This window comes from Balaenoptera physalus (genome assembly GCF_965194825.1).
Source record: "Balaenoptera physalus genome assembly, chromosome: 13".
Classification (NCBI taxonomy): domain Eukaryota; kingdom Metazoa; phylum Chordata; class Mammalia; order Artiodactyla; family Balaenopteridae; genus Balaenoptera; species Balaenoptera physalus.
The window spans coordinates 67,782,326-67,806,100 of record NC_138892.1 but is presented as its reverse complement, the minus strand read 5'-3'; the positions used below and the strand labels follow the sequence as shown (position 1 = coordinate 67,806,100).

Here is a 23,775-nt window from a genome sequence, read left to right as displayed (position 1 = left end):
AATGATTATTGCCCAGAGAAGCAAATGAATTCTGTCTGAGGGAGATGTAATTGATTTCCCTCTGTGAAGGCCAGTTTTGCATCTATTAGCAAATTCATTTCAGCATCCCTGATTGCTCATATATGTGTCTGTTCTTTGAATTCTCCTTTGAGCCATTTTAAAACATCTTAATTGTTCCTTTATCAATAATGAACTAGGGCTTCCCTGGTGGTGCAGTGGTTAAGAACCCACCTGCCAATGCAGGGGACACGGGTTCGAGCCCTGGTCCGTGAAGATCCCACATGCTGCAAAGCAACTAAGCCCGTGCGCTACAACTACTGAGCCTGCGCTCTAGAGCCTGCGAGCCACAACTACTGAAGACCGTGCACCTAGAGCCTGTGCTCCGCAACAAGAGAAGCCACTGCAATGAGAAGCCTGCACACCGCAATGAAGAGTAGCCCCAGCTCACCGCAACTAGAGAAAGCCCGTGCGCAGCAACTAAGACCCAATGCAGCCAAAAATAAATAAATAAAATAAATTTAAAACAAAACAAAAAATAATGAACTAGATAAATATTTTGACACACTTTGTATGTCATATTTCTACATTTGTAAAAAAATAGACATATTTACCTGTGTGTTTTAAAGTCTTTAATGTATATGAACTTTTTTTAGATATAAGGGGCAATACAAGGATATAGCTTTATTATCTTCAAAAAGCTAGTCATTTTTTCACCATTTATTGAGTAACCCTTATTTTCCCCATTAATTTGAAAGGCCACTTTTCTCACGTTATTTGTGTTCTCTATTATGAGCTATTCATTTCAGTATAAATCTGTTTTAAGTGTTATTGCTTTATAATACATTTTGATAATTTGGCAGGTTATTCTGATGTTGCACTAACCCTACCAAAGAACAGAGTATCCTGCCAATTTGGATTAGTCTAAAATTTAAACTAATGAAAGATAAAACACTGGCATACCAAAAATTGGCTCCGTTATTTGGACCTCATCAACCCCTTCCAGACTGGGCTAACCAGACAGAACCGAATTATAAGTCTAGAAGGTAAGCAAGCAGGTTTTCTGAATTGCAAAGTAACCAGTAAGTCCATAGTTTATTCCATTTTGGAGGGGTAGAAAAACCCACACCCAGACAATTATGTGTAAAATAGGGCAGAAGAGAACAGTATTAGCAGACACTCATGGGACTGTAGTGGAAGAAGTCAGAACCATCAGAACCACAGCAGGACCAGACCTTCTGATTTATAACAAAACCTGCTCATATTCTCAAGCCTTTTGCATGTAGGCACTTGTACAACTGCTTGGGTTGGAAAGTGATGGCGACGCACACCCTTTGTCCCTGGGGTTTTGATTAATTAAGAAATAGAAACAGGAGGCACAGAAGGATAAAAGTATCAGCCTTATTGCTAACGAAGTCAGATTGGAGTCCACAGCTTGGACTCCTGGGCCCCAAATTTCCACCATGAGACCCACACGGGTGCCAAGGTGGCCCTGCAGAATGGGCTGTCTCCTGGGCAGCCCAGGGAGAGTCGAGACAGCCTCACAGCCAGTCATACCATGAAGGCCCAGGTCGTTCATGCACTAACCCTGTGTCCACAGAGGAATTTGGATATCAGACTGTGGCCATCTTGCCGTCTTGGTCTGATAAAACTTTCCCAAGATCATGGGGAGGAGCCAGTGATGGACATGGAAATCAGGCTGCAGATTTCCCCTCAATAGTTCCTGGAGAAATGGAAGCGTCGATAGGATTTCCTATTTTATGGGTGGTCGCAGTGTGGGTAGAGGAAGACTAGAGTCCCTCCCACAAGATGGCACAGAAATTGATATTCATAAAGATGAACCTGAGTTTAAGAAGAAAATATTATGTTCAGCCTACTCTGATGGCGAAGGACGGAAAAGATGTAATGTGCTTCAGTTCAGATAGATTTCTATCGGAAGTAATTTTTAAAGTTTGGGCACCTGAATATAATCTTCCGTGAACTCTCGGTGTCCCAGAACACTGACAAACGTGTCAAATCTGTCTCCAACAATCCCAAATAGTGTGTAAGTACCTAAATACCTCCCTTTTTAGTACTGCACCCCAGAAGAATGAAGACAAAAATTCATAAATACTTTTATTCCACATTTTTAATGTTTAAAAACTATGTTAACAGAGCAGTTATAGAACAGAACTTCTTACATGTCTTTATTTACACCACATCCTGGGGGAGAAAAAAAAAAACTATGTGTTTGATCAACCATGAATGGCAAAGTTTTGTGACTTGTGACTCACTTAAATCATCCATCTGAAATTCATTTACAAGGTTTTTACATTAATAAAACAGTGGTGTGCTACACGCACTGGACTTAGACGAAGTTTAAAATACACTGAACTCTAGTGAGCGGATTACATACCAATGATCAAGATTCAAGTGTTTTGGGAAAAAATGACTTAACACAGTCTATGTTGGCGTTGACACTGAAAAGAAAAGGCAAACATGCAAGACTTGCAAAAGCTTGATAAAATAACGGGTTTTTTTTTCTTTCTTTCATATTTGTGCTCATAGTTAATATTCAGGTCTTTCCCCCCTTTCAGAGATCCCAAAGTTTGGGAAATGCAGCAATTCAATTTTGAAAAAAAAACCCCAGAAAACCGTTCTCCTCCCCAACTTCTGTTTTCATAAATGCTGTGTAGTGGTATCAGTGTTAACGGTGAAACAGCATTATGAAGAAACAACTTGTTACTTTGGGTATATCTATTTCTATATGGCAATAATTTGGGTCTAAAATGTTCCTTATTTGTATCTCAGAGGACTAGCTTTGAAATAATTGATTTTAATACCAGTAATAAGAAATCAATGAAACTATTTCTCAGACATTTCTCTCTCTAAACAATTAAGTAAGATTTGTAGGTTCCAAGTTTACATTGAGAGAACTATGTTACCTGGGAGAGAAGGTAAATTTTTCTAATTCCCAAACAAAACCGCTAATATCTATGAAAACATTCTTGATACGCAGATACTAGCGACTTCTATTTCAATGTGGATCAACAACTGCAAAAATATACAGCCTCCTATTTATTTACAATATATTTACATACAAATGAAGTATTTCCTACAATAAGCCTCAACTGCATAGATTCTTCCTTTTAAAAGCACGGATTCAAGCCTGTATGCACATGGGCCCAGTTTCACAGTCCTTCCTCCAAGAAAATCCTCAAGAAGATCTGAGCCTTGTGAATTTTACATGTTTTTCAAGAACTTTCCCTTTAAGATTTAGTGGTATTTTTCAGTTGTCAGCTACCCCATCCCCAATTTGTACCTGAAAGCCTTAGATAACTATAAATAATTCACCGAGTGTATTTTAGAGGAAGTGTATTCTGCTGCTAAAAGATTCTCAGATCTGCCATCTCGAAGGAAACATTCATTAACATCGTTAAATGATGCAGTCTCAATCGTCTTTATTTTGAAAGGGGCTAGAAGTTTACTGTGAACTGGAATGGAGGAATTACATTCTTAAAGTTTACACCCTAAGCCTCATGCCACTTACACTGATAAACAGAGGGAAACTGACTGACGGCTTTTGCACTAAGGCATAAAATCATGTATCTGATCATTTCACCGACCTCCGCACCACTCCCACCCCAACAAGACGTGCTGTCCAGCACGCTGATTCACTGAAACCGAGCTGAGCACTAACCTTTTCGGAGCAGTTTGTAGCCCCTCACGCAGTGCAGCACTTTCAGTAGAGAATTCACTTTAAAGGGAGGACAGGATTGATGGCCACACACTGAACCCAAACATTCTGGAGAACTTACTCCTGACATGAATTCAGTACTTCCTCTGAGGTTGCATTTACAAATGGTATATCATTTAATTCCTTTCAAAAAAGAAAGAAAAAAAAAAAAAACCCAACCCCCAAACACCTCACTTTTATTTCTTCACAGCTGCCATAACTGTAATCTTACGGTGTGTCAGCCCGCGCGAGCCCCGTTTACAATGATGCACCTGTACCAGCATTTCCAGTGGGAAGGGGGCTGAGACGAGGCCCCTTCCTCCCACCCCTAAGTCCTGCTTCCCACTTCTTGTCCGTGAGTCCTAGGAACCACCCTCAGAGAATTACGGGCAGGACTAATGAAGAGGAAAAGGAGAGACAAATTGGCTCACTGGCAGGGCTTTTAAAAACACGGTTTGCTGGGTCTCCACCCTGAGGGTTTCTGATTTTACTGGGTCTGGGGTGGGGCCTGAGAATGTGCATTCCAATGAGTTCCCAGGTGATGCTTCTGGTCCGGGGATCCTCACTTGGAGAACCACTGGCTTGGAGGCTTGACTCCAACGCCAGAAAGAAGCCAATTCTGGGGTAACTGTCTGAGATGTCCTCTGAAATACCGTGACACCTTACCACAGCCCTTTGTCCACCCCAAGCCCCACGGCCATGACCCATGGATGCCCTTCTCAACAGGGTCTGCAAATGTAAAAAAGGAAAAGTGGGTAGAGAGCTTTCTTACCCCCATTCGATTACTGGGCAGTTAAACCATGGTTTACTAGCACTAAACCCATGAAAAGTGCTGTGCGCTGGCTTCCATGACTGGCATGTGGGAGAAGCTATGCACTGGCATCCTTTTTGGTAGTGGGAGGGAAGGAGACGAACTCCAGGAGCAAGAGGTCCTACAAATAGAAGCAGGCAGGCCAGGCCTGAGACTCCAGAGAAAAGAAAGGGTAGCAGCAGAGAACGTCCCTGGCGGTTTACGGCCCACAGCAGGACCCTTCATCCTCCGTAACCCTCCTCCTACCACGAGGTCTCTGGTGGCCCTGAACTTGGTCCCCCTCCTTTGCTGGAGACCTAGCTTCAGGCCGCTCTGGGCACCTCTAATTGGCAGCGTGTGACTGGAGTGGGCAATCCAGATTCCACTAACAACGAGTGAGGGATTCTTGGCAACTCTGAACAAATACCCCCTAGAAACAATATTATATTTAGTGCATAGGTTCTTTAGTAATCTTGTTATATTATCCTATTTCAGCTAAACTATGGGCTTAGATCATTTTCTCCAGCTGGTCTGGGGGGGCCTAACCATCATATATAACCTGGTTTCTAAAGGAAAATGCATTCTAGGTTGCAAACAACTGACAGTTTTACAACGTGGTCTGCTTACAAACTGGGGGTTGCCCGTGCTAAACAAGACTGGACTTCTTTCCCGTATATACTCTGCAACCCCACTTCCAGTGAGTAACATGAAGGAAACTAGGGATTTACAGTGTGCTGTGTTATTATAACTAGAGAACAGTTCATAATCCAAAGTACGAAGCTGGCACTGTTCACTAGTGCTGAGATCCTACCTACCAAAGGAAAACGTGCCGCTCCCAAAGGCTAAGGTATAATATTCGTTAGTCTACTCATTTAGCAGAAAAACTTCTACAGCACTTGACTGTGTTACTTAAATTCTACCTAACATCTGTGGTACATATATTTTTGGCTACCGGTTCACTGTTCTGAATAAGAAGAAAAAGAGCAGTACACTTTACAGCTAATCCCACACAAATGATGTAATTAGTCAGTGATACTTGCCAAATTACAGTAGGATCTATTGTATTCAGTCAACAGTAAACTTAGATAAACATTACAAAGAAGATTTTAAAAACCTGTAGTATCACAGACATTCACAACAATGTGCCTCCTCTAAATAAGTGTATTTTAAATAATAATAAAAATTCCTTGTCCTGACACACAAAATCCAGAGATTCAAAAATATCACTACACATCCCAAGAGCTAATGATCATCTTCTAAATGGACTCTGTGGGCATAAAATGAAGTGTTATAAATTAATGAAGAAAATAGAAAGCAGCATAATGTAGCTTGCAGGCTAAAATTTGTAGTTTTTTTAATGGAGGGTCATCTACTATCTGGCTGTTTCATTATTTGGTGCCCTGGACAGATCAAAGGGCCAGCCAACTTGCTTTGTTGAGTTTCTCTCCTGCTCATCTAACATGGAAGACACTGCTGAGAAGGACAGAGATGGCTGTGGATTTTACTAGGTTAGGAATTCATATATAGGTAGGTACTCCTATCTAAGCACCTGAACTCTGACCTAATGTGCATGTTAATTCTGGAGCATTATGGTGAAAGCTATGATGATCCCACTAAGAAATGCAGGCAATAACTTCTCCTTTTCCCCCAAGAGGATCACGAGAAAGTGCTCTGATGCCTGCTTTCTCTATGGGACATTAGTCTGTAAAGGGGAGGGGACATCTCCGTGTTACTCCCGGTAAGTGTGGAGGCCTCTGGGGGGTCTCAGTGGGGGAGGAACAGAGCCCAGAGCTAAGTGCCTGGAAACTCTGCCAAGAGTCTGCGGTTAGAGGCCACTTATCTCTGGATGAGAAATCTGTGCTTGGTGAACTTACGTGTCTGCGGAATTCAACCAGGATGCAGATAAAACACAAGCCCTGTTTCACAGGGTACAAAACACTTCTCACTGTGTGATACGGACAATCCAATCATAGCTGATGGCCCAGCTTAGGCGGAATGCGGTGCTGGGTTTCTATACTGTCTCCTATGCCTTTCCAAGCTACCTTGTCCCAAACTCTCTTCTTTTTCAGCCTCTCTGTAGTTTCCTTCACTTGCTTTAGGAGAGGGGCTGGGGTAAGAGTGTGAGGCAACTCTGTCCTCCTGGGTGGGTCATGTCAGGCGGGCGGTAACGGCCCACCCTTGACTAGGGGCGAGAAGAGAGATAGCACAGATGCCAAAGTTCCCAACTGGGGGAAGAAAGGTACACAGTGATTTCATCACGTGTTCTTCTCAAAGACCATCTCTGAGGGTTCGTTTTCTTTTTTCAAGACTGGATGGATGGTTAATGGAGAAGAAATAGGAATGAGGCTTATTTAAGGTACAAAAATCTTATATTTGTAATAACCTAAATTTATAGATATAAAACAAGTCTTTTAAAGACCCCCCTAAAGTACCCAATATAAAACAGGAATTACTTATCCTAGATCATCCTTGGTTAGATACACATGATTCTCTGTGCAAAAAGCTGGTGGACATGAGTAAAAGCTGCTGGGTTTGTAATTTAAGAAAATGTTTTTCCCCCTTCAACAATACCGATGTAGGGCTGAAGGCTATCTGCATCCGAGGAATATTTCCTTAGGCATTTTGGACAATCTTTTTGCAGGACTCTTGCTTCTCAGTTTGTTACAAAGGTATCACGGGTCTTCCCCGATAGAAGTTGACTCAGATTAGAGTAACTCTGACAGAAATTGTCAAGGGGGAAACAAAACTTCATTTGCTAGATTACCCAGATGTGTAGATTAGCACGTTTACCAAGGTAAGAATCATTCCCATCCCTTTCCCAGCTGAGAACAGTCGCCAGACAATATCTCTGCACAGAGTGGGATGCAGTGCCAGTGAGGCCATGGGCTGCTGAAGCTCAGCTGCCAGGTGATCAGAGCTGCCTCAAATATTGGGCATCCTCTGATCCAGCAAGGGTGCGCGCCCTGTGACTCTCATATGATTATCCCTATGTGCTATGTTAACCAAAATAGGCAAATTATTTACGAAACCATTTTTTTTTTCTGTAAAGCAAAATAAATATATACAATTCAAGATTCTTTTCTCTTCTAAAAAGGTACAGATATTATAAGCTGAACATCAGTAGGAAAATTATGTCAGAATCTGGATGTGTAATAAATAAACATGATGGATGATCATGTCTTCCAAGTTCTAAGAGATGATGAAATCACAAAAAACAGAGTTAGGAGAGTGAAAAATAACTGACTGACTGTGGAAAGTACTGGAAAATATGATTGCGTGAAATTTGGAACAAAAGAAATCCATAATCCTTAAAATTGATCCCCAATCTTGGAGGGACGTGAACCATGATAGAAACAGGTCTCTGTTTTGTTACCAAAGTGTTATTCCATTGTGTATCTTGTAAATTTCTGTTTGCTTCTGTAAACTTGCAAAGGATGTGATGAGGGCTTGCTGATGAGTGGTAACTTGACTGTTTCCTTTTCCATCTGGTCTCAGTGGCCTTCATCACCACCTGATGAGCAGGCCCAGTCGTAGATAACCAAGGGAATGCTGACCAGGGAAAACAACACCCCCAGACCCAAGAAAAGGGCAGCCTAGAGTGACAGAAAGGCAAGGGTTATTTTCAGGGAAGCAAACATTTCCCACACATACCTGGGAAAAAACAGATATGCTTTCCCTCTCTTTTTGAGTCCCTCCGTATTTAGAGTTTGTTACAACTATTGCTAACTGTGAGAATCTTTCTAAAACTGTGTGCGTCTGATTCTCCAAGGATGGGAAACTAAGAAAAACCAGCTATGCAGAACCATCCTCTACATTCTGTTCTTTGACTTCACAGTCACCTCAGAGTGAATCTGTTCTACAGCTGATGGTATCCTCACAGCTTCTTTCAGACTAAGACGACAACCGAAAAAAAGAATGGGCTTAGAAAACATACAGGTCACTTCATTACTCTTTACCAACCAACCTAGGTTATCGCTGGCAGGCAAACATTTCTGTTTGAAAAAGTGTTAAAAGGATATCAAAAAGCAAAGTAGATTTGATCGAGTGAAATAGGAAATGGGTGTCCAAAACGAAGTTATTTCAAGGGTTGATGAAGGCCACAGGGGGCGGGTTACTAACTCTAGAATCTGGAGAAGCCGAGATTATAAACTGCTTGGCCTTGAGAGTTTCCCATGAGAGCTGAAATTCAGGGAGAAGGATGAAGCATCATGAGAGCCAGGGGGGCTGGACTAGACTCTGGATGAGGAGACAGAGGTAAGGGAAGGGGAGGAGGTGAAGGGTGGCATTGGGAGGGCTGCACACAGGCTCACCAGCACCGGTCTGGTGTAACTCCCACTGGGTCCCCACATGGCCTGGATCCCTTGTCTAATGCTATTTGGTAGATCCTCCTAGCAGTTTTAAAACGGGAGCAGGGTTGGAGAGGCCCAGAGAATTCACAGGCAATAGGTCTCCATCACTGTCAGATTTAATCTTAGTTTACTTTACTGCTGTGCCAGAGCGACTGCTCCTTCCTCTCTGTCCCCATGAAGTCCCCGCTGGTCAGATCTAGAAGGATTGGGGATTTATGGCTTTAGGGCTAATCCTGTTGGGGAAGGAGATGCTCTACCAGCATCAACGCTGCGTCTCCTAAATGCACGGCGATGATCCCCCATGCCTATGTCTCTCATCCGGGTCTGTTGGCTCAGGTAACGTGTGGACTGGAGTGCTTACACTATCTGGGAGGGCGGCTGAGAAGCCTTCTCCGAAGCCAAACATAATGATGCTCCAGAAGGTACTCATGTAGCAGCCACTTCAGGCCTGCTTCCCTCACTGTCTCCAAGTGCACCACCTTCAAGATGCCCTTGAACTTCACCAGACCTGGAAACAAGAATCCCAATGTAGAAAGGTAGTTTCTGAATCCAGGTCTGTTGCTCCAAAGCATTTCTGTCAAATCATAAAAAGACTCTTTACGCTAACTCAGCCATTTAAATTAAGGCATTGCAGGTTCCCTGGGCTGTAGCATGGAGTTACAGGACTAGGAATTGTACTGAAACAGCAGACTGCATAAAATCTTTGAGCCCCTTTCCACTTCAGGTCTTGCTAAAGACAAGGCATTACCCTACAGAGATACAGGATGATAAACGTCTAATCTCTCAGCTGGTCCTGCCCTCGCAGAGCAAGAGCTAAGGCACAATAAGAGCAAAACTTGAAAATATTTTGAGGGAATGGAGAAGATTCTGATATGATATTTTAAATTTCCCAAATGGGCAAACACTAGGACTGCTGCCTACTTTGGAGATCACTAAAAGTAGTATTAGTTGGTGGAGATGGACTATTTATTTGATATATTTCAGTGAAAAACTAAGCAGAAAAATGAGAGTGGTTGGCATGAGACATACCCAAATTTGTTGAGTTCCTTTATCTCCATCTTGGCTTGTGATTTTTAAATAAAGAGATGAAGGAAGAATGAAAATAAGCATATTAGCAGACGTAACTCCTGAAAAATAAGAAAAAAAAAAGTTTGAGGTTGTTATTGTGAAACTTCAGGTTTCTAAACAGCTACTGTAAATACAATAAGCAGAAAGTCAGAAAGCCATACCTACGACTCCAAAAATATCCTTCATGGAGGGTATGAAGATCACCAACAAGTTGATAATAACCAGGAGTATGAAGGTCACCAAGACATGACGACATAAATTAAACTTTGTTTTCTTAGCCAGTTCAAATAAAGAAGAACGAACCTGCAGGATAAGAAAACAAAAAATTCCGTAATGCCCACAGCATGCCGCCTTTCACATTTCTCAGCAGTGACTGAAAGACTGGTGCACAGGCATTTGGGACACGTTTTGTCACACCTAGTGAGTTTATAGATAGCTTTAACCGTTTGGGAAGCAGGGGGGCTTGACTTAAGATGGAAAATCTTTTTTCTTTACGAATAGGTAGTTTTCTTTTGCAGGGGGATAATTTCTGTTTTATCTATGACCGAGTGTTCTCTTCTGGTCCTTCTATATTTCCCTGTCATGGATGACTGGAATTCAAGCAGTCTATCTACATTTCTCTGTAAAGAAGAGGGACAGATAAATTAGAACGAAGATTCATTCCATCAGACGGTTACCCTAACTCACTGATCCCACTTTTTTTCCAAAGAGCCTTGGGATCCTTCCTTGATGCAGTTTCAATGATGCAGAAGAGTTCCCTGCAGCAGGTTTGCTCTGCAAGGAGGCCTCAGCTTTCCTCAAGTTGCACTGAGGCCTTTTACTCACCGTGAAGAATAACACCGGCACCGTGAGGATGACAGCGACAATGACAGCCAGCCGCACGGTCAGGATGAGGATGTCGTCTTTACTCTGATACTTGTGCAGGAGGTCCGAATGCACATTTTCTAAAACGAGGGAAAAGTAAGAGGGTGTTAAAACAAGACAAAAGCACATCACGGAAGGACGGGTTTTCTGAGCCACAAAGAATTTGTAAACTAAAGGGCAAGGGAAAGCAATGTTCTGGGTATCGAAGTGTCTATTCAACAATTCATAAAGTTGAAAAGAACAATCCCCTGTGTGAGATGGGCACCACCTGTCCGCACGTACCTGCAGCAAAAAGGAATGTACAGTAATCACTAGAAGAAGTTACACCAAGTGGGGAGCTTAATTTACACTACACTAAACCTAAGAGTAAGTTGGGGGCAGAAACACCATACGGTTGAAGCACAAAGCCCTTCTTCATCTAGGTTCTCCCCGACTTGATGCCACTCATCAAACAACACCGAATAGCCTCACTCTCGCTAAGTGGACTGCAGGCCCCCCGGGGCCACTTTCAAACTCTCCTCTTATAACTCAATGTCCAAGCGGCAGAGGTACCCATGGAACTTCACCATGGTGAAGTTCATCATTCTTCTATTTGAGGTATGTTTTCCTCGTAAAAAAAGTACTTAGCTTATACACCACTTTGAACTTTTTCTCAACTCCGAACTTCAGAAAGTGTCATTTCAAAGACAACCAAAGCTAGAATGGCAGCCACTGAGAGCAAGAATGCTCACTCGTGTCTTTTTCATCAATGACTTTTGAGCAGTTAGTTGTGATTTGGGTGTGCTCGTGAGAAGAGGTGAGCTCAAGGTCCTTCTACTCTGCCGTCTTATCTCCAACTCGAAAATGCTCACTCCTTTGACAAAAGATAGTTTCCCTCCCTTCTCAAGGTTCAGGGTGTGGAATTCCAATTCTAGTCTGGGCCAGAGATTGGTCTCAATTTTAGAAAAAGGGCCCTAGGTTATAATAAAAATCTCCTTAGTTCTAACTTCCTTGATTCAAAATTCATAACCATCTAAAAATAGCTGAGTTTTTTCTTCGACCTAAGAGTATGAAAGGGTTTGGTATTCTATTCTATGTGGGAAAAAAATGGATTTGCCAAGAAAAATCATAGCTTGCACAAGGTTGCAGTGAGACCATTCAACTAACATTAGGTGCTCTCTCTCTCTCTCTCTCCCTCCCTTTACCCACCCTAATCCCTGCAACTCTGCAGGAAACTTAAGAACATCATCTTTTTTTTTTTTAAAACTCTCATATCATTTTGTTTATTTATTTATTTATTTATGGCTGTGTTGGGTCTTCGTTTCTGTGCGAGGGCTTTCTCTAGTTGCAGCGAGCGGGGGCCACTCTTCATCGCGGTGCGCGGGCCTCTCACTATCACGGCCTCTCTTGTTGTGGAGCACAGGCTCCAGACGCGCAGGCTCAGTAGTTGTGGCTCACGGGCCTAGTTGCTCCGCGGCATGTGGGATCTTCCCAGACCAGGGCTTGAACCTGTGTCCCCTGCACTGGCAGGCAGATTCTCAACCACTGCGCCACCAGGGAAGCCCAAGAACACCATCTTTATGCAGAAATTAAATGTGGTATTTATGGACTCATTAGACAATGCTATTCTCCATCGCTTGTGAAAATGGTAATAAGGGAATTCCCTGGCGGTCCAGTGGTTAGGACTTGGTGCTTCCACTACTGAGGGCCTGGGTTCAATCCCTGGTTGGGGAACTAAGATCCCACAAACCATGCCGTGTGGCCAAAAAAAAAAAAAAAAAAATGGTAATAATACAACTGTATAATCAGGGTAGCCTTCCTTTCCAGGATGAATTGATCATCTCTAAATGTGTTTAAATTTTGAGACATTTGTGTTTATGAAAAAATGCCCCCAAGAAATATTATTTAATAGAGAATGTGAAATTTATGTATTTAAATTTAAATTAGGTCCCAAATTATAATGATAATGAAAGATGTTAAATAAAGCTGCAGGATGATTGGAATAGAGGAGGATGAAGAGGTAGTAAAAGAAGGTAAACTATTCATACAGGGTCAATAAAAGTTACAAATGAAACCTTGTCATTTCTTTCAACTTTCTATGTCACTGCTTCAAATCGTTGCAAGGCTCCACCTGCCGCTGAACAATCAGGTGCTTTATTTTTAATTAATGCAGAGTGTCATGAGTGTAGCACTCTGCTGTTTCTCACTTTCAAAATCTGTCTCTGTCTCTCTTTTCTATTAATGGAATCTGACCCAGTTCTCAGCAGCAATTAGGAAAGCCTTCTCTGATTATAGTTTTAAACTTTCCTCAGTAAAGGTGGCGTGCTTATAAAATGCAATTTCTTTTAAGGACGGTATTAGGAGAAAAAATGACAGTATATTGTTTCAGTAATTATTCTATTGTGCAGTCTGCATGAATATGTAAAGGAACCACTGCCATTTGCTTTAAGTAGAAGAAAAGATCAGCAAAGTCAATGGACAGATTTGTTGCTTTTTGGGCTATCGTATTAAAAGTTATTTTGATATTGATTTTTACTAATTTACTTACTAATACCTACATTTAGGTACTGACAGAAGGTACTTACCATAGAATGTCAAGTAGCCAAAAATGGCAGTCAAGAAATACATAACAAACATGGCGAAAAAGGAGATATTTGAAACCATCTGCATCTTTTTCTGTGATCGACTAAAAACAAAGATAAAGGAATTTGAAAAATTAAAAACCACATTACTGAATGTAAGCACCGGTGTTAACACTGAAGAATGGAACTTAACTTTCTATCAGGCTGGGGCTGACCTGACCAGCTGAAATTACCCTCAGCAAATATGCCAGTTTATAATAACTTCTTTTACACCAAATGGGTATTGTGTGAGAGAGAGCCATGTAACAAACAATCCCTTGAATGTTCTTCCCCATTCTTTTGAAAGAATATCGAGTTCTCATCTGAAGAGCAAAGAGTATTTTTTAACATTTGTTTGATACTATCTCTACACTCAGCATGCACAGGAAAAAGGCAGAATAAATTCCAAAGCTGTTCTCTCAGCTCAGAGATCGGGGGCAGAGCTACAACTTGACCTCGGTGTTCAGTTGCTAAAGCTGCTATTTAAGTTCCAGTTTTCCCACTGAATAGCCCCAGGGAAGCCTGTATGTCTCCAGAGCAATGAGTGCCTAAGAGCTCACAGCTGGGATAATGGAGGGCTCTCTCTTTCTCTCTTAGGTCAAGTTTACTCTGGGAATTTGCATGAACCTCGAAGTTTAACTGCCCAAACAATTAGTCTACAAGACTTGTACTCAACAGTCGACCACCAACAGTCACAACATTTGATTGTGTCATAAAAGGGAGTATGGAAAACGAGAAAAACTGAGAAGTACCCACGTGAGGAAATTACAAACTAAAAGCTGAACTATTAAATTTAAAAGATGCCAAAGACGTATTTAAACACCCTAAATATAAGGTCATAAAGTAAGCCTGATGAACACATAGATAGGTAGATGTAAATACTGATACTTCAAAGTTTACTCATATATCAATTAAATATGAAAGAGGAAGAATAATGAGTGAATTCAATGCTAAATAACATCATCTTTATTTTTGTTTCAAAATGGAAACAGATAGCTATATTGTATATCTTTCTGAGTTTAAGACTATACCCTGATCCCTACTTCAAGAAACAAGAAAAATCTCAAATAAACAATCTAACCTGACACCTAGAGGAACTAGAAAAAGAAGAACAAACAAAGTCCAAAGGAAGGAAACAAAGATCAGAGTGGAAATAAATGAAATAGAAACTAAAAAGACAATAGAAAAGATCAATGAAACTAAGAGCCGATTCTTTGAAAGGATAAACAAAAATGACAAGCCTTTAGCTAGACTCACTAAGAAAAAAAGACAGAAGGCCCTGATAAATAAAATCAGAAACAAAAGAGGATAAATAACAATGGATACCACAGAAATACAAAGGATTACAAGAGAATATTATGAAAGCTATACACCAACAAATTGGGTAACCTAGAAGAAATGGACAAATGCTTAGAATCATATAACCTTCCAAGATTGAATCATGAAGAAATAGAAAATCTGAATAGACTGATCACTAGTACAGAGATTAAAACAGTAATCAAAAACCTCCCAAAAAACAAAAGTCTCCAGGACCAGAGGGCTTCACTGGTGAATTCTACCAAACATTCAAAGAAGATTTAATACCTATCCTTCTCAAACTCTTCCAAAATTTTGAAGAGGAGGGAATGCCTCCTAACATTTTATGAGGTCAACATCACCATGATACCAAAACCAGACAAAGACGACACAAAAAAAATTGCTGGCCAATATCTCTGATGAACATAGATGCAAAAAATCCTCAACAAAATACTAGCAAACTGAATACAACAATACATCAAAAGGATCATACACTGTGATCAAGTGGAATTTATTCCAGGGATGCAAGGATAGGTCAACATTCACAAATCAATCAATGTGACATACCACATTAACAAAATACCCACTTACGATAAAAACTCAGTGAAGCGGGTACAGAAGGAACATACCTCAACATAATAAAGGCCATATATGACAAACCCACAGCTAACATCATTCTCAATGATGAAAAACTGGAAGTTATCTCTCTAAAATGAGGAAGAGGACAAGTATGCCCACTCTCACCACTCTTATTCCACCTAGTATCGAAAGTCCTAGCCAGAGCAATTAGGGAAGAAAACGAAATAAAAGGCATCCAAATTGGAAAACTGTCCCTACTTGCAGGTGACATGATTTTATGTATTGAAAACCCTGAAGACTCCACCAAAAAACTATTAGAAATAATAAACAAGTACAGTAAAGTTGCAGGGTACAAAATCAACACACAAAAATCTGCCATGTTTCTGTATGCTAATGATGAGCTAGCAGAAAGAGAAATTAAGAAAACAATCCATTTACAGTTGCAACAAAAAGAATAAAATACCTAGGAATAAATCTAACCAAGGAGGTAGCTACAGAGAATAGAGTAGTGGTTACCAGAGGGGAAGGGGTTGGGGGAGGACAAAACGGGTAAAGGGGATCAACTGTAGGGTGATGGATGGAAACTAAATTTTTGGTGGTGAGCAGGATGTAATGTATATAGAAGGAGAAATATTAGGTTGTACACCTGAAACCTATATAAGTTGTAAACCAGTTACCTCAAAAAAAGACACTATGCCATGATGACTGTTTTTATGTGGAAAGTCTGATAACAATAGGCTAAAAAGAGAACCCATGAGGGAATTTATAAGCAGGGCTTTCGTTTTCTCTAGAACAGCAATCAAAAACAAATCCATACAATCATTGTAATAGTTTGAAATGAACAACAATATTCTTTTGTCCAGTTTGTGGTCTTAACATTAATTTCTTCCTGCCTGATTTAGCAGCCTTTTCCAAGTAAACCAAAAGGCAAATCAGATGCAGTGTATTTAGTGGTTCACAGATGGGTCTGAAGATTATTATTATCCACTTGCAGAATAATCATAAAGTAACATAAAGCAACACAAATACTTGAACTCTCTTGAGTAATATAGAATTTGAAAAACCAAATTAACAAAAAAAAGCCCACAGAGTGAGCCACTTTATACATTTATGGCCAAAATATACTGCAGGTTTGTGATTTTTCTTGCTCAAGAATGGCAGAAAGCAAATGTTGAAGCTGGGTGATGAGTCAGGGGGGGTTCATCATATGAATCCATTTATTTTAAACACAGTACTTGCTTATTAATGAGAGGCCCTAAAATGATTCAGTTTGCAAAAAAATTAAACAAATCTCTTACTCTTTAAGCTCGCTGTAAATTGGCAGGACAGACGGGTGGCAGACAAATGCAAATGCAATTGTTGGTAAAGCGTACACGGTCTATTTGAAAGAAAAAATATAAATGTTACGGAAAGGCATTTTTACCATAAAAACTGTACAGCTCCAGTATTTCTGAGCTGTCTTTTCATCTGACAGCCCTTCAGAATCCCTGGATTATTTGGTTATTAGGAGAGCTTTGGTATCGAAATAGGAGCAGCTTCTCTAAGAGAGCTTATCTAGCTTGAGACGTTAGGCACTTGGCAGAGAGGGGTTCTAGAGCTGGGCTCACCCACAGTGTATTTTACAACCTCCAGGCACTGCGTCACCCCGTATTTATGTGGCACTAGCTGGTTACATAGCACTTTCCTACATTATTTCACTGAATGCCCACAGCAACCCTGAGGCAGACCAGGGCTGTTCTCCTGACTCCCTCCAAGACAGGCTAGGCAACACGCCCAGAACTTCCACCTCCATTTTACTGTGCTTTGCACTATATAGGGCGCATCAATCAGACTTAAATATGGCATCTAAAAAGAAAGTTACTTTCTAAAAAGAAAATCACTTCACTGCTTTGGCTGTATTCTTGAGAGTTAAAAGACAGCGAGAGAGAGAACGAGCTAAATTAGTTTTCTTAGATAAGGTTTTTTAAAACTCCCAAATTCAATATAGTAACTTCTTATGCAAAAAGAAGTTGGCAGAGACGGAGGGAAAAGTAACATTTCTCATGCTCTAATTTTGCCCAAGCACTGTACCAGGCACATTCTAACAAAACCCTGTAAGATACAGAATAGAATAGTCATTTTACAAATGGGGTTGATAATTTGCCTGAGGATTCAAATCCAAGCCTGACTGGTTCCATAGTCCATCATTTCCCAATATGTCGTATGAACGTTCCTTAAGTGCTAATTTGTGGTGGTGTCTGTATTTCAACTGTGCATGCTGGGGAAGTCTGAGGTGTTCCTTTCTGTCACCACAAGATAAGAAGCAGTGGGCTAAGGACGTTAGTTATTAATCTGTTTTTAAAGATCTACAAGGAATAACAGAGCTGAGACAATTATCCAGAAAGAGGTTTTCACAGGGAATACTTAAGGCTGTCCTACACATAAACTGGGTAAAAGGGAGAATGAAATATACAATTTGTATATTTCTCCAAGGTCCCTAAATGGATTGTGGCAGTTGGAAGCAGTGATACAGTGTTCTTTTGAGAACAATCACATCCAAGACAGTTTAATCAAAAGAAGTTTGAGAAATACAAATGCCCCTAGTAAAAACACTCCTTTTTATACTTAAAGGATAAGAAACTTACCTTTGAATTGAAGGTAACATATTTTGGCGTACACATGTCAGCATTTGTTGAATTAGCACTTATTGTTGAATTTAGCTCTGGAACAATGCAGGGAATTTGAAATTTCTTGTATATAACCTAGTATTAAAAAATAAAGGAGAAACAATCAGACTTTATCAAATAAAGCCAAATAATGCATAATTATTACATAGCATCATACTATGGCAAAACCAAGCCAACCATTTCAATCAGCACTTACCACAATTAGGAAAAAAACCATACAGCTCAAGGAAAATCCACTAGTATAGCCAAGGTAGCCTAAAAAAAAAAGTTTAAAGAATTCTTATTATTTCATCCATCACCTCTTTCAATGCATTATTTCAAGCATAGTTTGGGGTTCCAATAATATTCATACATGCTAATATTAATACAAGATTATTTGATAGTGCTACCTTACTTGGCAAAAATGGTGACTTTAAATTAAAACATTATAGCATTATGTGTTTTGATTCCAGTTCTTCCTGACACACTAGATAGAGAACACAGATTCCCAGAATCCAGGGGAAAAGAACTTCCCAAATTTGGCCATAGGTCTCTGTTGCTGTACTCGGATGGATTCCTATGGCCAATTCCCATTTACCCCTTGATCCATTCAATAATTCTTGATTATGCACATATTGTGTAAATACTGAATATACACAGAGGAGAGGAAGTGGTTTCCAGCGAGAAACTGAACACCTGAGGATCTCCACCTTGCTCCCCTTAGAATATCTGGGAGATCTCCGAACACCATAATCTCCAGAAAGGCAGAGTTAAGTGGTCTCTGGGGGCTGCACTATTCTCACCCCTGGGGGAGAAGAGCCCTTCTCCACTTGCACTGAAAAGAGCTACATGTATACACACAGAAAAGCTTAAACACAGACTCAGAAACCAGATAATTAAGTAGCTTAAAAAAAATCTACTTATAGGTCTCACAGAACAGCTACAGAGGCTTGGTATTTTTCATACAAAACAAAAAATTATGGTTAGCAATCATTTTGGGAAGAACGTTAAACGTCTGCCTTGAATGAGCCCAGAATTAAAGGAAATGCATTTCAGAGGCTTTGGACTGGACGGCAGTCTGGCTGCATTATTCCACACACGAAATGTCCATAACGTCAGGGACCCTGGTCTCCAACTATAGGCGCACACACAAAAATGTCAAAACCAAATGGATATGACTTAGTGATTATCTACCACTTTTGACTTTTTGCTTCTCTCTCTCCCTTTAATGAAGCAAATAATTGAGACGGGTTTAGCCTCTGATAATTTAAGAGTGATTCATAATACTTTGGGGTAAAAATATAAGCAATTTTCTGTCTTGATATCAGATGTGAAATTCTGCTCGTCTAAATAATCAGAGTATGTAAGACCTTGTATGAGCAGAATTCCATTTTCTGGACTTTGTGCTTTTGGACAGAGCACTGTCTGTTGCTGGTCCCAGGACCTCCCTTCTTCCCTCCACGGCTTAGTAGAGGGATTGCTTAGGAAGTCACATACCAACCAGTGTTTTTATCCCATATTAAAGTCAAGCCTGATTAATACTTGTAATCACTCATTTAATCTTTACCCTACAAGTGAAAGCAGAGGGCAAAGTTGTTCGTTTTTATTAGGTTTCTGATTCATCTGGGTATTGTAGAGACTATGAGAAAAGCAAGCTCTTACCTAAGTTCTTCAAGAGACACAGAGGGAGAATTATGCCAAAGGTAACTACCACCACCAGAAGACGGCCATCCACGTACCAGGCTCTGAAAAGCACGTGAACGGTTAGGTCACATTTTCTTAGAAAGTGACTTTTCTTTCCTCACACGTAAAATTTCACAATATTTAAACTTTGTTAACTATTATTAATGTTCACCATTAACTTTTATCATTATTCAGGTTTTATCCAACCACTCTGACCCAACCACTAGTCACTTACTCTCATCTCTCTCCCCATGCAGCAGAAGAAGAGATATTGCTTCCCCCCTCACTCCCACTGGCTAAGCCTGCCATTCCTCTGAATTATTTACATCGTTTCAAAGCTGAATGCACACATCACGTTCTGTCAGATTACAACTTCTCTTATCAATTATTTAAAGAGCAAGTTCCTTTCTGTTTTGCTTGGCTAATATCATCGAAAAACAAGTCACCACAAGTAGCCATTGCTTTCTCCCTAATCCCTTGTATTTGACCTTGAATCCTGATGAAAGAACACTAGGAACTCTGGTTTCTATGATTCTCCCTTGAAAGAAAACAGAGAAACTAAGACTGACAAGAACTGTTAAACAAGAGGTAGTCAAAACACAGGATGTACCAAACGCAGCTGCAACATTTTCCAAGGTTAGCTACATCTTTAATGAGGTTGGCTCATGTCAATTCTGCTCCCCAGATGCTCTGTCCCTTCTTTAAGGAAGAGACTCGGGTCTTAATCTTGCTTGTTCCACTTCTGTGTCAAAAATACTCCGTATCTGTTCTACTTCATAGAAACTGGATGTAGATTTCAGGCTCTTGGGAAATTGCAGCACCTAGCGTTTTCAGCATGACCGATGAATCTACCTTTTAAATGCTCAGATTCAAATGGCTCTGCCTGCTTCCTTCATTTATATACCCCCCAGAAACTACAAACCAAGAAAAAACAGCCTAGGGAAAACTCTGTTTCTGCCGCCTTCATAAAACAAAAACGTTGGTTAGCCCACATTTCAGTTAAAAGCATTTTAGTTATCTCACAAACAACGGTCTACAACTTACGAAAATGTCTCTTCCTTTCCCATTAGAAACTTTATGGCAGAGGGTAGTTCGTTTTTTACTATGAAGAGGTAGCTCAGCATTGCTAGAGGAAAACGAGAACATTTTTAGAAAGAGGATACTGAGGCTCACGTTGCAAGCTATATAAAAGGTCACCAGCCTGTTCCTAGACTAACCTTCAATAAGACACAAAGACAGCTGTAGACACTGTCTCAGTATCCTTGGGTGTTAAGTGACTACTGTCTCTGCTGGACTTTCCAAGCGCCATTTTAGCAATGAGAATGATACTGCTTGAATTATGTTAAAATTCACGTAGCCACCCAACCACCAGGATTAGAAAGAAATAATAGTGTTCACAACTTTAATGTATAGAAAAACACGATCTTTTTACCTCCAGTGTTCTGTAGGGAGGTGGCTCCGAAGATGACAAGTTTCCCTGTGGTGCCAAAGACCTGTTCTCCCAGCTTTTCATAAACCATGCAGCCTGTTTAAAAACCACAGTTGAGAACAGAAGAGTTCCCTACGTTCAAAATAGCCAAGATTTCATCATTCTATTGACGATTCCTCAAGTTATTGTGTCTTTATCAAAAATCACACAATTAGCCTTCTTGGCTTTGCAAGGGTTAAGGCATTCTCATTACAAAACAACCCCTTGACATTTTTAAATGTCAGACGTGACCACCATTTTTTCTTTTTCAGGTTGGCTACAAAAGCACTGCAAATAAACGATGAGGTCATAAGCCTTATTTTTTTTACTGTCTCAAAAGTCTCCCTACTTTACTGGGGGGGGGAGTTCCCACTCTGATCTTATTCTCAGGTCTGGTGTGTATCATTAAAATAAAAATTTGATTTAAAAATAAAAATCCTGATGCTTGGGAAGAAAAGTTCCTTTTGAATGAATTACCTGAACTGATTAGGCTAACAAGGAATTATCTTAGTAATATTCCAACAATGCCTCATGGGTCCTAAATATAGTAACAAGCTTAGAAACATGTAATAACCACGACATCAGAATTCTGACCTTTGATAAAATTTAGTTCAGAGATTTGCAACTCACAAAAGAGGGAAGCAGGTAACTCTGTCAAGAGAATAATTTGGCCATAGCAAAATTCTACAGTGTTCAGCCGGCTCATGTCAATAAATACTAAAATGTTAAACCATTCATTTAAGAAAATGGGTTTATATTTCTTTGTAACAGTTCAGCTCACGTTTTTCAAAAGGTTCACAGGAAGCAATATGGGTCAGACTATAATTAAACTTTTGTTTATTCTCTCATAAGACTGGTGTTTAAACTAGACAATGGTTAGATCTGCAGTTTATTACAAAATGTTCCAGTTAAATGGAGTCATCTACATACAATAATAGTCGGCCAATGTGGTTTTAGCTAAAGTAAAAGTCAAAGTATTACAAACGTAATCCAGTGTCCCAGGAACAGAAAATAAACACTTCAGGTATTACACTGCCCAGAGAACCTGAAGTCTTTTCACAGCACACTCACTCCCACATTGCATTGGGAATCACATTTTCTCCTTGGAATATGCACGAAAGAGAATGAAAGCTCTGTTTACTTTTGAAACCTTGGAGGCTATAATATAAAAACATGGGATCTGATTTTATAAAGACCTAAGGAAAAAGCCGAGGCCTTTAAAATGAAGTCATCTTAAACTAGAAAAGCAGGTATAATTGAGGGTTCTCTTTAAATGGCAACGTTATTTGCTCATTGTTCGTAACAAGTTAACTTATATGTCGCTCTATCTATTTCTCTAGGTAAATTCCGCTATAGGTCTTCCAGTGACCACAGGTCAAAGTACTGTTTTTCTTTAATAATCAAGTTGCTGAAGAGGGAGAGTATCATTTGTTCACAATATCACCATGAGAATCAACTACCCTGGCTTTACAAAACTACACGTGCTATCAGCTTACCTGTTTCCTTTGAACAGATCAACAGAAGGTTGATTGAGTATATAGACAGCAGTGTTACTGAAGTCAAAAGTACCCTAAAGCAAAGAAAATAAGTCTTGTGATAACTATAAAGAACACAGACTCTGACCTTACGTTGCATTGGGCTGGCCAAAAAGTTCGTTCAGGTTTTGTGTTAACACGTTACGGAAAAACCCAAATAAACTTTTTGGCCAAACCAACAGAAAGGCCAAGGCTGATTTATATGTTATACGGTTAACACTATTCATTGACAGGATCCAGATACTGGAACCTATTAGTCACACCCTCCTTAACATCCTCAATAAAAACGTTCTACCAAGTAAAGAAGTGCTCATTAGAATGTAACTCCAAGAATTCAAATGCTTTACATAATCCTAAGCGTAAACAGAAATAGCTCTCTGGGATCATTTCAGTTGAGGTGACTTTAAAACAACATTGTGAAAGAAAGCTTTTGTGGTCTATGGTACACTTGCTGTGACACCCCCGTGAGGAAGTGTGAGAAAGGGGGGGTGAGGGTGGGAGTGGGGTGAGTGGGGATGTTGAGGGAAAGGTGTGCAGTGACCCTTAGGTCCAGGACCACGTGACTGTGGGCACCTTGCTTGATGTCTCCCATCCCTCGCCTATAACAGAAGGCCAAACGGTGTCTAGGTTCTTTCCACCTAATTACTCTATGGCTATCTTTGAATCTATACATTAGACCACTGAGATAATTCACTTTTTTTTGCACCCGGTTCCTCTTAAAATAATAATAAGTTTCCCTCTCTTAACGGATGGGAAAAGTTTGACAATCAAGCGGAATGAAAAGACTTTGTTGAACCACGAACTCATGTTTTTGTTTTAGTACATCTGGCTCATTATCAAACCTTCCTCGAGAAAAAGCACAGTTAAAATGATGTGGGAGATGGCATAGATTATTTCTGAATCATTTGGTTAAAACAGACTTAAGAATTGCAAATAAAGCTTATTTATTTAAAGAACTAAATTCCAGTCCCCTAGATGAGACCGCTCACTTCCTGATGTAGGGAAATATGTCCCAGGAACAATGCATTACTGCAATTGATTCCATGTTTGAGTAATTAAGGCAATTATTTTTCTAGCAAGTACTGCTGAGCGGTGCTTGGCGCCTTGTGCAATCCTCTCTGCATGGGCCTCTTCCCAGCCCTTCCCCCACTCCGCACACCTGCTGAGCCACTGCTCAGATGTCACC

General features: G+C 40.2%; 1 protein-coding gene across 2 annotated transcripts in view; it reads right to left on the bottom strand.

The window, feature by feature from the left end:
- Window positions 1–2,107: 2,107 nt before the first annotated feature.
- Window positions 2,108–23,775, bottom strand: part of SLC38A1 (solute carrier family 38 member 1) — a 69,422-nt gene continuing 47,754 nt past the window's right edge. For both annotated transcript variants that reach the window (XM_082422593.1, XM_082422592.1), the window contains 12 exons: window positions 22,551–22,624; window positions 21,019–21,111; window positions 20,631–20,712; window positions 19,566–19,648; window positions 18,121–18,179; window positions 17,883–17,999; window positions 16,557–16,636; window positions 13,348–13,448; window positions 10,745–10,863; window positions 10,081–10,222; window positions 9,881–9,978; window positions 2,108–8,095 (listed from right to left, as the gene is read on the bottom strand). In XM_082422593.1, the coding sequence (XP_082278719.1) occupies window positions 7,994–8,095; window positions 9,881–9,978; window positions 10,081–10,222; window positions 10,745–10,863; window positions 13,348–13,448; window positions 16,557–16,636; window positions 17,883–17,999; window positions 18,121–18,179; window positions 19,566–19,648; window positions 20,631–20,712; window positions 21,019–21,111; window positions 22,551–22,624 (1,150 nt within the window). In that variant the 3' untranslated portion in view covers window positions 2,108–7,993. The remainder of the gene's footprint in view (window positions 8,096–9,880; window positions 9,979–10,080; window positions 10,223–10,744; window positions 10,864–13,347; window positions 13,449–16,556; window positions 16,637–17,882; window positions 18,000–18,120; window positions 18,180–19,565; window positions 19,649–20,630; window positions 20,713–21,018; window positions 21,112–22,550; window positions 22,625–23,775) is intronic.